This window comes from Camelus bactrianus, chromosome 3, assembly GCF_048773025.1.
Source record: "Camelus bactrianus isolate YW-2024 breed Bactrian camel chromosome 3, ASM4877302v1, whole genome shotgun sequence".
NCBI lineage: Eukaryota > Metazoa > Chordata > Mammalia > Artiodactyla > Camelidae > Camelus > Camelus bactrianus.
In genome coordinates, this window is record NC_133541.1 from 66760390 (window position 1) to 66778262 (window position 17873).

Here is a 17873-nt window from a genome sequence, read left to right on the forward strand (position 1 = left end):
AACCCAGGACCTTGTGCATGCTAAGCATGCACTCTACCACTGAATTATAATGTCCCCGCTATTACACTTTTAAAGTCAGCAATAAAACAGACAGAACACTTTGTTTATTCTATGTACTTGAAAAAGTCAATTTTCTATTTATACATCTCATTTCCTAGTATGTACAATCGAAGTAATTAAGTCTACAGACAGCAAAACTTCGTTAACATTAACAACAATCATAATCATAACTGGCCTGAAATTAATAATTTTTTATGATTGCTTAATTGTTGTAAACAAAACATAACCTCATAATACTATGATACATGTTACACTTCCATAAAAAGTTAAAAAATCAATTATCTATGATTTGGGGGAAAAACTACTGAATAACTATATTTGAATTATTTTTCAAATAAAATTAAACTATAGTCACAAAGTTCACAAAGTTTGAGTGACATTATATTAAGAGGCACAGGTGAAAACAAATTTTAAGAGTTAAATATAATAGTGTGTAAGAAGATTAGATTTTCTTTAAATCAATAAGAGTACTCACCCCTTGGAGCCCCTGGAACTGAATTGAAGGTCGAAAAGGAATTAAATTCTATTAAAAGAAACATTAAGAAAAAAACAGGTCAACCTTGGTTACTGTGACACAGAACTAAAAGTTTAAACTTTAAATAAACCTATGCATTTGGTCAGTACTATAGTCTGTGAAAACCTTTTCATTACATACTTTGGTTTCTATGTCATTATATTAAGATGCCATAATTAATGATATCACACTGTTGACATTTCTCTGGATCACACAACCGAAACTTATCTTTTGGCAGTGTAGCTCAATGGGTTCTTGAAAATGACTGACATGATTTGGCAAAAAAATGATTAGTGTACCAATTCAATGTTACATAAAAAAAAATTCTTGCTTAGTTACTTGATATGTTTTTAAAAGGAGTAGAGGTAAAGGAAAAATAAACCAACCTTGCAGAACTCTAACAGGATGCTAGAAATATAAAATTAAAATATTTGAGAACGAACTGTGGTTTCCATGTTCTCCCATTTTACCAGAGATTAGTTTTTAGTTGATGGTCAGAAGGTTACCAATTTTCTCACAAGATTCTCACACCAGGAGAATATAATTTCTAGAACAATGTTTTATTTTACTATGAGCTCTGTCCTCTTCATAATTTTAATATTTTCTCATAGAACTGTCTATTTAGAAGAAAAGCTATAACTGTAAATATCTCCCATAGTCTCAGGCATGATTTCCTGTGTCCCAAGTCACCAGTCTGTTTTTCTATGAGAACGCTTTCCCAAAATGCTAACAGAAATTCATGGGAAATCAGATTTGGGTAACATTTAATAGTGATGCATCAGTCTGTAAACCATTCTTCACACCCTCATATCCAAATCTAATACACAAAAACAAAAGCAGTGGTTTCTGGTCTCATCTCTACCTCAAGTGAAGATACAGAGGCACCCATATGATCCTCCCTCAGCCACTGCACATTAACTACTACTTCCCAAAACTTCTCTGCAGATTTCAAAGTTTACTAATTAGGACTATAATAAAGAGAAATAAGGAAAGGGTAAGTACTTCTTTAAAAGATAGATCATCTAAATATAAAATCAAGTGGTAGCATTAACCATTCTATTATTATTTATAAACATGGATAGACATCTTCTTGGAGAAAACATAATAGATACTATTATCATTGTTCTACCACCATAAAAAGATCATTTAACTTTAGACTTAGCAGAAATCAAAGAACTACTGGGTGACAAATTCATTTCTTGGTATGGGAGAAGTAGTTTTTTTTTAAAAGGAAAGATATAAAGGTGATGCTTGAAATTTTAAAACATTTTTTTGGTAGCAATTTATCCTAATTCATGATCTTTTATGAAAATATAAAATATAGATTAATGCTAACTTGAATTTCCTTAGAGGGAGAAAACTTCACCCAAATCTGCCTTCCACAGCTAAACCTCTTCCTGAAGCAATGGCAGCTTGCCTATAGAAGCCCTGGGGAGGTCCCCTACATGTGGAAGTAGGTGGCCCTACAATTTAAGTAACACAGGTCCAAGTTGTAGGTTTTACAATATTTCAATCAGCCCTGTCTCCTGCTCTCTCTTCAAACCACAAACACTGAACATCTCCTCGGAGGCTGGTTACACTTTCCTCCCTGCCTCCTCGCAACCCAGAGTCTGACTTCTTCAGCTCACCACTGGAATTTGAACTTCTCTATCAAGTTCACCTATTCTTGGTCAAACAAATGCTCACTTTTCTCAATTTTCAAATTGCTGCCTTCTCCACTGGACATCACAGCTTCCTTACACTTGGGGATACCAGTCCTCCTAGCTCTTGGATCATGCCCTTCATTTCAAAAGCTAGTGCCCTTCACTTTCCTCTTTCTAGATCTACTCCTTCCTGGAGGCTCACCCTGCCTATTTGGTGATGACTCTCCATCTCTTTTCCTATTCTTCAATTCTCCATCTCTCCACAACCTGCAACTTATCCCTGCCTATGATATTTTGCATTAGAAACTCTCAGTGACAACAAAATTGGCACACACTAAACTACCTCCCTCCCCCAACCAAACTGGCACCTCTTTCTTACTTTTCTGGCAAAAGTGTTCTATATTTTTGGTTCTGCAGGCTCACAACCTTAAATTTAACTTACAGTCTCTTCTTTCTCTCCCTTCACCGTATCACCATATTCTACTAGGTAATCACGCACTGCTAGAAACACAGAATTCTGAATCCAGAGATAATACGGTTGATGCCCAGCACTCCCCTCCCCTGCCCAACCACTATGGGTGAGGTGTCCCATTAACTAAGGTGGGACCAGAACCTAGGACTCAATCTTCCTGTTTTGCCATGCTGTTTTTCTTCTACTATCTTGTGCTGCACACACATCTGCTACAGGAGAACCAAGAGCTTTGGGGCCTGCTCCTTTATGCCAGAGAGTTCATATTTTAGTTGGGGAGCATTTGAGAATGATTAAATACTAGGCTAAGTACTGCTGAGAGGTACAGTAAGAATTCTCAAAAAGAAAAAAAAAAAAAAGAGAGAGAGAGAGAGAGACAAGAATGGGTAACAAGAGATACTAGAAAAGAAAAGTGTTTATGGAAAAGAAGGATCTTGAGTAGTAATTTTGAAAAGATAAACTCCAGGGGAAAGGAGTGCCCTAAGCAAAAAAACAAGGAGACAGAAATGGGTACTGTGTGGGCAGAGGGTAGGTCTCTGTATGTGTACAGACCTCTTTTCACATGTGAAACGAAACATAAAAGATGAGAACTGGTGATCCCTGCCTAATTTCTCCTTGACCTCAAAATTTGTCTTCAGTTTAGCTTCTATCCACTGCAGAATAAATAGGACAGTAATTTAAATTTCAGACCTCAGAATTTCAAAAGGTTTATCACCCTGTGAAATAACCCTGCCCTAATCCCCTCCATTATCCCTTTAGAGATGACCTTTAAGTCTTCTTTCCTTTGACATGATAAACAATTGGAGGCTCTTCTGATTTTTGGAATAAGAAAATGAGTTGCTGAAAGAAGTGTTTCAGGGAAAGCAGCTCTTTCAGTAATGTGTAAGAAAGAGAGAGATGAATTGGGGCTAGGGAAAAGGATTAGACATCAGCTCCAGGGGATATTTTATTTAGAAATACTCTGGTAATAAAGGCCTAAATAAGTAAGACTTCATGTGGAGCAAACAGGAGATGGTGGAATAAGCAGATATTCCCAAGAAAGAATGATAAAATGTGCTGAAAGCTTGAATATCAGGCACTAAAGAAAAATGAAGCAAAGGTGCTAAGGGTTCTCAGTAATTATTTGTGGCCAGTCAGCCCTAGACTCCCTCAAATTAAGCTTAGTCTCTACTTTGAAAGTTCCTAGGCATTTTCAGGCCCATATCATCAAGCACCTAGACAAAGGCCTTCCTCCTTTCCTTCAGTTTCTTCCCAATGCTGCTCATTAGGATAGCTGGCAGAAGCTCTCTCAGATACCACCAGCGTGTCACACAGCCTTCACTAGATTCTATCAAGGCAAAACAAACTCCTCCACATAAAAAACAGGCTGTGCATCTACAGGATCAATCAGTTTCATCTTACTTCCAACTGTGGTGCAGCAGTATTAATCTTTTTTAGTTTGTTGGTTTTGTAAACAATTTCCTCTCTATTTCTACATCCTAGTTGTTCCTTCAACCTGGCATCCCTTCCCAAACACTATTTTGCCAATCCATACTAATCACTCAACATTTAAGCTTAAGATTAATTTCCTCAGCTAGGCCTTTCTTTGGGTGAATCAGGAATCAAAGACTCAAGGTCTTTAAGGACCCAACGCAGGGAAATGTGAAAGAGACTGGGTGTAAAGCAACAAGGAGTGGTGAATACCTGGAGAATGAATTCCCAACTGAGAAAGGATTCAAATTTTAAAATGTTAAACCCTTTTTCTAGCCAAACAAAACACAGTTGCCACCATTTCACTAAACTCTGAACTATGCCCACTTTGAGTTAATTACCATTAATTGCTGTTTTTCCAGATGCCTGTGTCTATGTGTCTATGGTGCCGCTACACTGGGGGTGTATTTTTTCATAGATTGTCTTAATCTTAGTTAAGATACAGAAGAGTTTAACACATATTTGACTTTTGACTTACGAGTAATTATCTACATTATGCTAAAAAAAGTATTACAGAATAATAAAAAGTATTATAAAATCATTTTGGCATTTATATATGTGGTATACATCTATATACATTATAATTCGGGGTGTTTAGACGAAACAAAACAACTAGGCTTTACATCAACTTGGGAATTTTCAAGAGTAATTTTAACATTACCCAATCTTTTGCCTCATGACCTGAATTTAGAACCTAACCTCTGGATACACTTATACTTCTAGCTATCTGTATTGCTTGATTCCTCAACAAAAATGATAATTTTTTTTTGTATGTTTACACAGTTTTGTAACGTACAGACCATTTTTATATCCTTGTCTCAGGTGAGCCTCCTAAAACCAGCCTTTGATGATAAGAAGGCATCATTATCCCCCATTTCAGAGGGAGATAAAACTGTCTTCAACAAACTTTATTGCTCAGAATCACCAAACTAGTGGTTACCAGAGCTGAACCTCAAATCCAGCCTTCTGAATCTCAAATATTTCTGAATCTCAAATACTCTTTCCTTCTCTTACCTCTGTAACAAGTTACTTCCTAGTGCTGAACATTTAAAAGGACTTAAATGCTCATTCAGTTCTTTTGGCATTTTGTTTCCAAGGAAAATAAATTTCATAAAATCATTACAATTTCCAAAGTTCAATTTCTGATTAAATAAAAATAAAAAAAAAATTTTTTTGCTATTAGGACCATGCATAACAAAGGAACATATATAAATATTTGTGTTATCACTTTTCATTAAAAAAATAAACCCCTCATCTATGGAATAGTTGTGGGTTCAGGACAGAACAGCACAAGCTAGGATCACTGTTACTGAAAAACTCCTTTAAAATATCTGACAACCTAGAAGAGAAAAATATAGAAGAGAATCTCAAATCCTTTATTAATGTTAATCCCAATTTTAGACAAGATGTTAGGCACTAGGCTATAGTTCTTAAACATTTTAAAAACTACAAAAAGAGGAGACAGCTAGAACGCTACACCACTTACTACTCTTCTGATCACTGTGTTAATGGGAAAGTTACCATTATATGTTCTAATGTATAAGTTCTAAAAGTCAGTACCATTATAAACAAATGTCTGAATCATGTTTTCATCTAAATTTTTGTAGCCTAAGTTTAGCTGCACAAACATAATCTCAACTCATTGTAAACTTAAATGCAATTCAATTTTAAAAGATAACATAATTATAGGTGGCCAAATATGATATGGCATGTTTCAGAATAATATTTAACTTACTAAGTACATTTCCATTACAAATGAGTTTCAATAGGACTTCAACTTTTGATTTTTAGTTTTAATTAAATATGTGCACCAAGTAGCTCTTTTGAAAATCAAGTAACTTTGGCTTTAAATGAATAGTAGCTGAATTATAAGTAAGATAGTGATCTGGTATCTATATCCAGCCCAGACACACAATGCAGACTGGAACTAGCTAGGGAAACCCCTTTTGACAAATGCTTCAACAGTTGATAAAGGTGATACTTTGTAGTCAAAAGATTCTATTAAACTCTTAGTTGGTTTATTGTTTTTAGAGTTGCTTTAATTAACCCTCTATATCTCTTAGGGAATTTAGGGCATTCTTAAGCTTAGAATAAAAGTGGAGATAATACTAAAATGCTCCAAAGTTTAATTATATTCTTGACATCTGCCACTATGTAAGCCAATTCTACTACAACAAAAACTGGTCTATGACCAAAGAGATCTACATACACTTATTTCCAGGGACTATTCCTCACAATGTATCAGGACTATAAAAGTAATATGTAACTTACTAAGTAATTTTACTAAGAAATCTTAATTCTAGTGAGTAATATTAGTTTCTGAAATGATTCTTTTAGGGTGGGAGAGAAGGAATAAAGTTCATCTTTGGAGATGAATAAAAGGTACTTATTCTATACAAGTTGTTATACCCATCTCTTGATTATTTACACACTGTTTATCCATGTAGATAAATTAAATTTATGGTTACTTTTATTCTATTAACCACTAATGGTTTTGTCAATATACAAACATAAGAAATAGTATTCTGGGCCTAGAAAAAAGTGATTTCTCTAAGAAACACATTAGAGAGATCTTTCTAACTTTATTCCCTAATATTAGAGTTGGACTTGAAATACTTTCAGCTTCCCTTCTGAACCCATCATGGAGCTTTGACTCAACTCAAAGTCAACTCCTGAATTATTTAAAATCAATCAACAGGCATTTGATTTATTTGGCTACCTAAGCTGCATTATGAGTCATGATAAAGATAGTGTTAAAAAAAAATTCCAAAGTCAACTATAATTTTGGAAATTTGTAAAACCAGAAAACTTTCTATAAATGGTGATGGGTCAGGTGACAGCTTTAAGTGGGATTGTTTTAGGAAACAATTATAGCTACCTAGTTACTATTCATTGATTGCTTAAAATGTGTCAGGCTGATGTAATCATTTTACTATCACCTCTGGGAATTCTCACAACACCCCTGGTGGGGCAGGTACTATTATTTCCACTTTTCAAGTAAATCCTGTGAATCACCTGAGGTTACATAGTTAATAAGTGATCTGGAACTCAAACCCTGGCCTGTCTCATTTTAAGAACTGTGCTCTTGCCCACCACTGTATAGAGCTAGCGTCTCCTGCTCCTCCTTAACAATAGTTATATAAAATATGAAACATCTGAAAGCTAGAGAATTAAGAACTATAAGAATTGATAGCTTTTGGGGGAATCACTTTTTAGTTTTGTACTACAGCTTAAAGAAAATATCAGGCCCTTGAACTTGTTTTCCTGTGCAAATTAACAGTAAACAGTATAACTTATTCTGGGATACAGTTTAAGACAGATTTCTTTTTTTGAAGAGGTACTATACCATTTTAAGAACATGTTATAATTCTTTTATTTAAGAAATCATTTTATTCTGCTCTTTAAAACATCAACTCATAGGGAACCCAATGGCTATACAATAATTATATTTTAACCACTGTAAAAAATATATATCCAGGCAGGACAAAACAGTTTAAAAAAAATGGAGCTAAAGCAGAAAATAGCACAGGAAATTAAACAACTGATCCTGAAGTATTCAAATACACTCAGCTCTTGTCAAAGGCTGGTAATATGTTTAGAACAATAACATGAATGTGAAATTTAGGGGTAATGCAAAGCTACCTTAAAAGAGAGACATTAAGTTTCACAAAATCTATTATTTTGCTTTGTGAGTGAATCCAGCCTTACACATAGGAGAAAACTCCTCTGCAGATCTGGAAGAACCAAATTAAAGAGCATATGGAATAAATAATTTCTTTATACTCACAGATACAGAAAATAAGCTTATAGTTACCAAAGGGGATAAAGGGGGCAGGGAGTGGGGGAATTTAAATTAGGAGTGGGGGATTTAAATTAGGAGTTTGAGATTAACATACACATACTACTATATATAAAATAAACAAGGACCTACTGTACAGCACAGGGAACCACAGTCAATATCTTATCTTATAATAACCTATGATGGAAAAGAATCTGAAAAAAAAATACATATATATAATTGAATCACTTTGTTGTACACCTGGAACTAGCACAACATTGTAAATTATACTTCAATAAAAAAATCCAAAAAACATTTTAAAAATAATTTCTTTGTAACCACTGTAACACAGAAAAGAATGAAATATAAAGGGGATTATCAAAACATTAGTGAGAAGAAGTCAAAAATCTAATGTATTTAACACAATCCTTGTTTTTAAAGACAGCATCTGGAAAACTGTAGCTGATGCAGGCCAAATTTTTTAAAAAAAATTATTGTCTTATATCTTACTATTTCATACAACCCTTTAAAGGAACATAGAAAGCAAAAATCCAAACTGAACAAGCAGCTAACAAGTTAGTTACTGCGAACCAGCCTTTATAACAATACTTGAAGTATAATATCCTGTCACTTTTTTAAAGACAGAGCTTAATGTGAACTTTATAATTGTATAATAAGCTTACACGCCAAATCTCACTATAAATACAAATGAAGATTTGTTTTTTGGAATCATGGTCTCTCGTGAAGTATAAAAAAAAGCAGTAAAATAAACTTGGGTTGGAAGATGGAGATTATTTTTAATATATTGGAAATTTATATAATGAGGCATCTGAAACAAAGAGGGCCATTAGAAGGCTTGAGACTTGGAAACTACATGATCATACTTAATGTTTTAAAAAGATCACTCTGGCTGCTGTGTGAAGAATGGATTACTAGGGGAAGAGTTGCAGCCTGGAGGCTAGCTGAAAGCTCGTGGCAGTGGTCCTTGAGAGAGAACGGTGGCTCGGACTGGAGTGGTGGTAACGGATAAGGCTAGATTTCAGATATTTGAAGACTGACAGAACTCCCTGGTGGATCAACTAAGCCCAGAAAAGAGGAGACTAATTAAGGAATACTAGTCAATTACTAGCAACTGGTGAAGCTGCCACTTACTAAAATGGGGAACACTCAGGTAGTTTTAGGTTTGAGGAACAAAATTGAGAATTGTGTTTGATGGGGGTAGGGATATAGCTCAGTGGTAGAGAGTGTGCTTAACGTGCACAAGGTTCTGGGTTCAATCCCTGGTACCTCCATTAAAAAAAAGAAGAATTGTGTTTGGGTCTGTTAAATTTGAAATAACCTATTAAACTTTGATAAAAAGATGAGGTGTTGGAAACTAGTGCCTGGAAATGGAGGAAGGTCAGAGTTGGAGATAAATATTTGGAAGTCATTAACATATAGATGGCATTTAAATCCATAGGACTAGATGAGCTCACCTAGGGAAGTGAAAAGAAAAGGGAGTTGGGATCTCCAATATTCAGAGGCCAGTTAGGCAGAGCATAGTCAGCAGAGAAGACTGAGAAAGAATGGGCAGGGAAGTGGGAGGAAAAGCAGGAAAGTGTTTTTAACAGGAAGGAGTAGTCAACTAGATGGAATGCTCCTGCAGTCAGGTAAGATAGGAACAGAGAGATGATCACTAGACTTGACAACAAGGGACATAGCCAGGTACAATCTCAGGGGTGTGGTGAACACAACCTAAGTGGAGTGGGCAAAGCAGAGGATGGATGGGAGATGAAAAAGCAGACACTACTTGTCAGACACATTCTCAAACATAATCCTTCCCTCTTTAGGTGTCCCCTTCATCACAGACTTTACTGCATTTTTTTTTTAATGTATGCTTGTTTCTAATAAAGCATGAACACTTTCTTGATGGCAGGGACCATCCATGACTTACTCAGTTTTTTTTTTTTTTATCTCCAATGCCTACTTCTATGCCTGGCACATGTTGGAAGATAAATAAATGTTGGCTAAATGAATATGCGGTAGTTCTAATTCTGACTCCCATCTTTTTTTTTTAAAGAAAAACCATCTTAAGACACTCAACTGAGTTTTTACTACATGGATGTGTTTTCTGGTTCTCTGAGGCATCACGAGGCATTATTGACAACCAGTAATGAAACCAAAAGCCATGATATTGAGTAAATGTTTTTTAAAAATATGCTAACACTTAAGTTCCCAGGTAAGCATATTTAGATCTTAAAGTATCTCAGAGAATTTTAATGGAAAGTTCAAGCCTGGCTCCACCGTTGAACAAGCTCGCTGTTCACTGTTAGAGTCTTCTGGCAAAGGATATCTCCATGAAATATGAACCATGAACCAAGTACCCATAAGATTGTGTCCATGACAATATATATGTATAACAAAAGCTTTATGGACTCATGATTACCTTTTGGTTTGCTTTTCATATTACCTGCACTCTATTATGGTCTTAAGTACAATTTATAGAGAAGTTCCAGGTTTGGCCTTTGCTGGCAGTGTTACTGGAGGCCCTTAAACCAGTTCTTCCTAAAGATTTAACATGGCTCTCAAGAGTTATAATGCCGCAACAGAAATTATAGATAGGTAGATTAATTGAAAGGAAGGGAGAGAGGGAAAGAAAAGAAAGAACAAACTTCCTCTGTAAACCTGACCTGAATTATGCCATGTTTTTCAGCTTGAATTTGGCTGTAGAGACACAGTCATTAATTTATTGTCTTCTACTCCAGACCTGCTTTTCTAGATTTTTGCATTAAGTCATGGGATATGTCGTATGGAGTTGAGTATGCAGGAGAGTCAAACGTGGAGTTATAAACATGCTGTTTTCTTTATTCTAAAATTTAGCTCATCTGACATGGAGAAATGCCCATTTCACATTAAAATTCACATTTCAGGGACATCTTCTCAAATACTCCAAATACATTTGACCCAAACTGGCGAATAATTGAACTGAACTGTGGTGCCAGGCTCTTGACTCTAGCTGTTGTCACCACAAATTGTTAAAAATGACCCAGCATTAATTCTGCTGAAATTCTCATTTTCCTCATTCTGCTGGCTTTAGCACAAATTACCTAACAAGCGCTATGAGCACAGCTTCCATAGTTTTTACAAGTGCAAATGGAGCAAATGGAAAGGCTAGATCTGGTGATTGTCCTCAATAAGCTTTCCTGTAAATCATTCCAAGAATTCTACGCCCCTTTCCTTTTAAATTCTTTTTTTGAACATGTTCCAATCCTTCACATATGTTCTTTCTTTCTCCTCTCAATTCTGGTGCCAAGGTTCCCTGTTCATCTTTGTAGGCAATCTGGCTATTGCTTTTCACTAGGAGGAGCACCCTTCTTGGTACTGAACACCTGATTATTTGAATAGGCTTTTCAAATACTGGTTGCAAAACAGGGCACAAACTTGACTTTACTTGATAAAAAGCATTTTAAGATCAAGTTAAGCCTAAAGATGAGTCTAAGGTAAAAGTCAGTAAGATTAATTTATTTAAATTAAAACTTGCTACATTTAAAAACTGCAACAAAAGGAATCTGCTAAGGCAAGCCTCATTATTTTACTTTGTAAACATGTCAGCAGCAGTGGTAGCTCTGGATGCTTGAGGGGTGCCTTAAGGAGAACAGGGTCTTCCACATTTATAAAGCAGATTATTGAACACACATGTACACACTCAAAAGTTGTTTGAGGGCAGGCACAAAATGGAGGAGATAGGAAAAAGTAAAGTATGACTCTTTTTTTGTGCCTTAAACCACAGTGAATCAAATGCTGAGACTGAGTTCCCCATGCAAAATTAAATGTTAAGTATATTTGTACACATTTTCAAAACATTATCATTTTCCTAGAAGACACTAATCAAAGCAGGAAAATTCATTTAAAGCCAATAATTAGAGTTGACAAGAGAAAATGTTAACCCAATACTTCTTAAAGACATCTCCTTTCTCATTTTCAGGCATAGAGAGTGAATGGCCCCTACCTCCAAACATGTCTATGCAGACTTTTTATGTAATAGTTAGATAAACGTGATAATATTATTTGAGGCATCACCTTTGAAACTTTAAGTAAACATTTTTAAAAAAATGATAGGGTCAGCAATGACAGAATCTGAAAACATTTTCATCAGGTTTTTGTTACTACAAAATGAGTTACTCAGATGTCAAAGCCAGCTATACATTACTGAAGAAATTAGCTAAAATCAATTCCAGAATTTTGGGATTTAATTTTAAGTATAGTTTTAGGACACATTTGGGAGAAATATGTAATTATACTAATATATGCTCATTTAAAATATGTAGAGCTTATATAGAGCACACAATCACAAACATCAATTTAGAATGATTATAAAGTTGTAATCTGAGAATTTATTTAGTAACTTGTACGTTCATTCAAAATAACCTACAGAGAAAAAAAGGAGTTTTTCATTATAAACTAAATATCTGTATTAGCATGTCTGAGTTCATCTGCAAACCATGAAAATAACTTTCCAGTTAATACTTTTTTATATATAATCAACTTGAAACTATTTCTGTATTCAGACTGAGTGAAAAACAACTTTTAGGAGATATTTGCTCCAACTATCGCTCCTATTCCTGGACTTAGAACATCTCTGTCCCCCACCCCAGGCCCTGTTTAAAAAAGTTCTCAAGCTAGCATACTTTATTTCTTCTCTAAAAACAGAAAACTTAAATAATGAAGGTCAGTTAGGTATGTTTGTCTTTTGAAACAGAGAGAAATTATTTCCAATTAAAGATTCTGTTTCCACAAATGCTAGTAATTTTGTATACTTGCTCAATTATATCTGAAGAACTTCCGTATTAGCTTAAATCATAGTTTCCTAAAATTCCTAAATTTACCTCCTTAAAGCCTTAGGTCAAGTTTAGGAGAGTAAATCCAAGGGACAAAATAATCTCGATAAAAATAACTCTGTTACTTAATTTAGGGAATTAACCTGTTGAAATTTCTGGCTCTTAGAAAGTCATTAGAAGAAGAGGAATAATAGTCATAACCTTCCACAGGCCAAAGCCACTTGGAGGCCACTTGTCAAGCATCAAGCACCTTCCTATCTAAGCACAAGGAATGGTGGGAGCAGTTTTAGGAGAGAAGTTAAAGCCATTTTCCCCACCTGGAGAGAATAGGCTTGACCACCAGAAACTTCTTCCCAATTAGTCAATGCATGCCAACATACTTCCAAACAGTAGCTACAATTTAAAGTTAGGAGCCCTTCTTCCAGGCTAGAAAGTGTAAAAGACCAAGTACGTATCCTTCTACTGGAGGATAAAAGCTCAGCCATATGCCTGCTGCTGACAGCTTTACTCTGTTGATAGGGGAGCCCTGGACTGGCCCCAGCCAGGAGGAGGGGCACTGAAGACACATTCGTGAGAAGCTTAGCTGAACGTGCCAGAGGATACTGCAGTAAGTACCAACAGTACATTTCTTTTTCTTCAATCTCTTCCCACTTTTTATCCATCTGAAATGAATAGTCTCATCCCAATTCCTGCTTTTCCAAACCCCTTGCAAACTATTAACAATGAGGTCTGAGGACAGAAACTGGTTAAGTCAGAAACAAGGCAGTGTCCAATTGCAAAGGCCAAGTCAGCTTATTTATTTCTTCCTCTTTCTCTGCATACTACTGCTACCACCAGCTTTTCAGAAGAAAAGGAATTCTAGGACTACCTGAATCTACCTGTATCCACACTCAGAAAAGTAGAAGGACTTAGAAAAGTCTTTTCCCTTTACCTTCTTTGCCTCTACACAGATTGACCAGACCCATTAATTTGCATGCACAGAGATGGGAACAGATAGCAATGATATTGCTAGGTAATAATAGTCAGGAGCAAAGAAACCCATAGACTTTGGTACCTTTGACTATAAAAAAGTTTAAAAATGGAAAATAAAAAAATCAAGAACTAAGTGCTGGGTTAGAAGAGAAAGAATTTTTGATCTCATCTCTTGGAAGACACTGGTATATAAATGTGGGGCTCTTAAGAGTCAGAGCACTCCAACTTTAATTCTAAGCATAACAACACTAAAGTGTATATTTAGGAGGTAGAAATGAAGGTAGAAAACAAATAGCACTCTCTCCCTGGGCGCCAACAGTCATGCACATCAGTGAGCACTGGGGGCCTCTCTGTCGCCTTATTCTCCCTGGGTACCATCCCTTCCCATGGGTGTGGGCCTTCTCACCCACCTCTTCCCTGCCAAATATACAGTGCCTGTCAATCTTGCTGTAATCAAGTGTGCTGTCTACCAGTTGTTCCTCCAAGGTGGCTGGCTGACCTGCTGTCCTCAGAGATGCCTCTCCCTACCCCTGTGTGTCAGTCTTTATCTGCTCCTTGGATCTGTTTCTGACTGGAGGTTGGCCTCCTCCTGCTGGTTGCTTTCTCTCTAGCCTCTGTGTTTTTCTCTTTACATACCCTCACCTACCTTCTTCCCACTATCATTCCTACCCATGCCCTCCCCTTGGAACAGGCAAGCTTATCTCTCCATCTTGCAGGGCTGAGTTTCTCTCCAGTGTCTGCCTGTGTCCCTCTGCCTGCCTATCTGGCTTCCCCCATATGGGCCTCCCACTCCATGCTAGTGCTGGTCTCTTCCTTGCAGATGCACCTGTCTGGGAGTAGCTACTGACATATGCAGTTTTTACTTCTTATATCTCCTTGCATTCCTATTGCTGAGTGTACACTGACCTTCCAACCACACATGAGACTCCTTTTCTCTGGGATTTCCTGGCATGTAGGAAAAGGATTTTTCTCCCTGTGCATGCTCCCTCCATTCCCCTGTCTGAGTGTTCTCACCTATGCTTCTCCAGTATCATATGTGCCCTGGAATGTACATCCATGTGTCCACTCAATTCTGTGAGTGCCATCCTGAGGGCATGTTCATCTCCGGGAGTCTTTCCTGCAGTTTACATGTACACTGTCATGTGAGTTCATGTATTTCCCAAGCTATTCACCATTATGTATTTCCCACTGTGTTCACGCTTATAAAGGGGGCTTCTTTGAAGGTAAGTCTCCCTTGGCCCAGGTTCACATGTATCCTGCGGTTTTGCCTCCATCTCTGCCTTCCTTCTAAGCATTTAAAGTGCTTGGCACTAGTGGGAGCTCAACAGATGTTAATTCCTTTCTCCACTTTTATCTGAATGAGTCTGCAAATGGGTGTCCCTCTGTGCCTGTTTTATGAGATCACTTAATCGGAGCGTGTTTCCTTGGTATGGACCTAGCTATTTGCCAGGATGCCCCGTGGGTTATCTCTTCCTTCCCGATTGTCTCTCCTCTCAGAGTGAATGTTACTCATCCTTCATATGGATATCTTTCCTCCTATGCGATGTCTACTCCTGTCTCCCCCATCCATGCACAGTACTGCATGTCCATAACGGCTTCCCCAGGCACTTCGGTAGCGACATCCCTTTGCTATATACATTCCACTTTCCTCTCACTTTTTTTTTTTCTAAAGTGAAAACGCTTCTCTTGGTTTGTCCTCCAACTGCTGAATCTGTGAGCCTTCGCTGCGCTCGAGTTGTGTGTGTCCCTAGGTCTCTCCGGGACGAGCTGCGGTCTGTCCGGGGTGCGGTGTATTCTCCGCCACCCAACCCCCCCGGCCTGAGCCCACGTCTCTGTGAATCCGCCTGAGACGCGACACGTCTTTAGGGTATGAGGAGGAGTCATGGAGAAATCTCTCTCCTCAGTAACTGATTTCTTTGCTCCCGGGTGAGCGCTGGGTGTATGTGACTCCCGGTAAGCCGTGTTGTTGCGTCTCGGGGAAGGCGAAGCGCCGGAGTCTCTGCAAGTGTTAGGTGTGTCCCCCTCCTGACTCGTCCGCGGAGCGTCTGTATCTCAGCCTCTGCGAGTACACGGTATGCCTCCCGCCGCCCCATACGCGAAGCGCCTGTGTCCCCAAGTCCCAGCGAGTACAATGTGTGTCCCACCTTCATACGCGAAGCGCCTGTGTCCCCAAGTCCCAGTGAGTACAATGTGCGTCCCACCTTCATACGCGGAAAGCCTGCCTCCCGGTCTCTGCGGGTCCATGGCGTTACCCCCAAAACGCCGACGGCTTGTGCCCACCGGTCCCCTCGGGTTCGCTACCCGGACGCTGCCCCCCTCCCCACCCCACTCCCCCACGCCGTGGGTAGCGTAGCCATCTCACTTTTCTCCCTAGAGCCTTTCTCCTTCTTTGCGGGCAGAAAAGACCAGAAAACCCGCGGGCGCCGTCGGAAAGTCCCGCAGCGGCTGCGCAGCCGAGCCAGGGATGCGGCTGCCTCGGCCCCGCCGCCAGGGGCCGCCCGCTCGTCCGCCTCTCAACGGCCGGGCTCCCGGCTAGTCCGGGTCGGCAGCGTCAGCGACCCGGTCCAGCCCTGCCCAGCCCTGCCGCCACCCGCAGCGAGCCACCGCTCCGCCGGCCCCAAGCCAGGTGCGGGGGCCAGGAGGAGGCAAGCCAGGGCGACGAGGTACGCCCTCTTCTTCCCCGAGGTCGGTCGGTCGGCCGGCCGCCAGGCTCACCTTGTGACTCTGGTAGGTCTCGAGCGCGCGGATCGCCGTCTCGGTGAGCTTCACATGCAGTACTGTGATGTTGTCCTGTCCCAGCCGCCCGCACGACAGCCCGTAGCGCTGCTCCTCCCTCAGGCCCGCCGCCCCCCCCGCCGCCATCTTAAACTCCCCGGGGTGCCGCCGCCGACGCCGCTCCGGCTCTAGCCTCCACTGCGGCCGCGGCTGCTCGGGCTTCTGCAGCCGCCGCCACAGCTACGGCCATCCCGCTGCTGACGTACTGTCATATACTGCGCGCAGCCAGACCTCGGGCTGCCACCGCCGCCACCCGCCCCACCCTCAGGCCTCGCGCCCCGCCCCGGGCTCGCCTCATTGGCCCGATCCCCCTCATGACGCCCTCATTGGCCGCTTTTCACTCTCACGGGGGCGGAGCCCAAAGTCGCCGGAGTTTTGCTCCCGGGACGGGACGTCCGAGAGGTGAGAGGCTGACGTCGAGGTGACGCGCCAACTTAATCACATCTGACGTCACGTCTAGTCGTCTTGGCTCACTGGCCGCGATTGGCCAAGCTGATTTGGGGGATCCCCCGCTAATTGGGTGTCCGGGTTGCCTGGTCTGGTTACCTGGAGTCGGAGACCCGCCCCTTGGGGGATAGATGTGGAAAGTCGGGAAGGTAGGGGAGAGTCTCTTCCTGTGCTGAGGATCCTTGGAGAGGAGTAGCCCCCCCTAAATGTGTGACCAAGTAAGGAATTCGTCCCCCGACGGCTGCGTTACCTGGTATAGTTTGGTGTGTGAGTGTGAGGAACGACGCAGTAGGCGGAGTCACTGGAGAGTCTCTCCCCAAAACTAACTGCTATTCTTGAGCTGAGGAAATTGGAGAGGGCGCCCTTCTTTTAACCCTACATTTGAAAGCCTAAAATAGAAAGCCAAGGGGGGCTTTATGAGCTGTGTTAGATTGTGGAGCGTCTTAAGTGCAACACCATGCCTGAGGCTTAAATCCCTTTGGTGTGGTGGATATAGTACTATAGAAAACGGAATTTAAAGGTTTTTCCCACGTCATGCCCTGCTGTGATACCAGAGGAACATATTCCGTTCCTTGAGAGCTCGTCCTAGGGGCAGGGTTGTGCCTTTTTATGGAACTTGGAGAGGCAGTTAGGGTTGGGGTGGTATCTCCTTTCAAAGGGCGGTAGAAGAGTATAACTGGCCTTGACCTAAATTAAGAGAAACATCGACACCTCTCATTCTCTGGCTCGTTCGAGTTTCGTTCATTTTATTTGACTTTGACAGAGATGTGGGAAAACCTAGCTAGGGCTTAAACTATTGATGCTAAGTTGAGGAGACCGGTGGGTGTGTGAGGGGGAGCGGAGGCTGGGCATACCTTCCATTCCTCGCGATGCTCTCTGTGTAGGCGTGGCTAAAGGAAGGAGCCTAAAGAGCCCTCTTCAGGCTGTA

General features: G+C 40.0%; 1 protein-coding gene across 1 annotated transcript in view; it reads right to left on the reverse strand.

Moving 5' to 3' along the window:
- Positions 1–16736, reverse strand: part of ELL2 (elongation factor for RNA polymerase II 2) — a 70709-nt gene extending 53973 nt beyond the window's left edge. Inside the window, exons 1-2 of the mRNA XM_074360393.1 lie at positions 16439–16736; positions 536–583 (exon numbers count right to left, since the gene is read on the reverse strand). Coding sequence (XP_074216494.1) covers positions 536–583; positions 16439–16585 — 195 coding nt within the window. The 5' untranslated portion in view covers positions 16586–16736. The remainder of the gene's footprint in view (positions 1–535; positions 584–16438) is intronic.
- Between the last annotated feature and the right edge of the window lie 1137 nt (positions 16737–17873).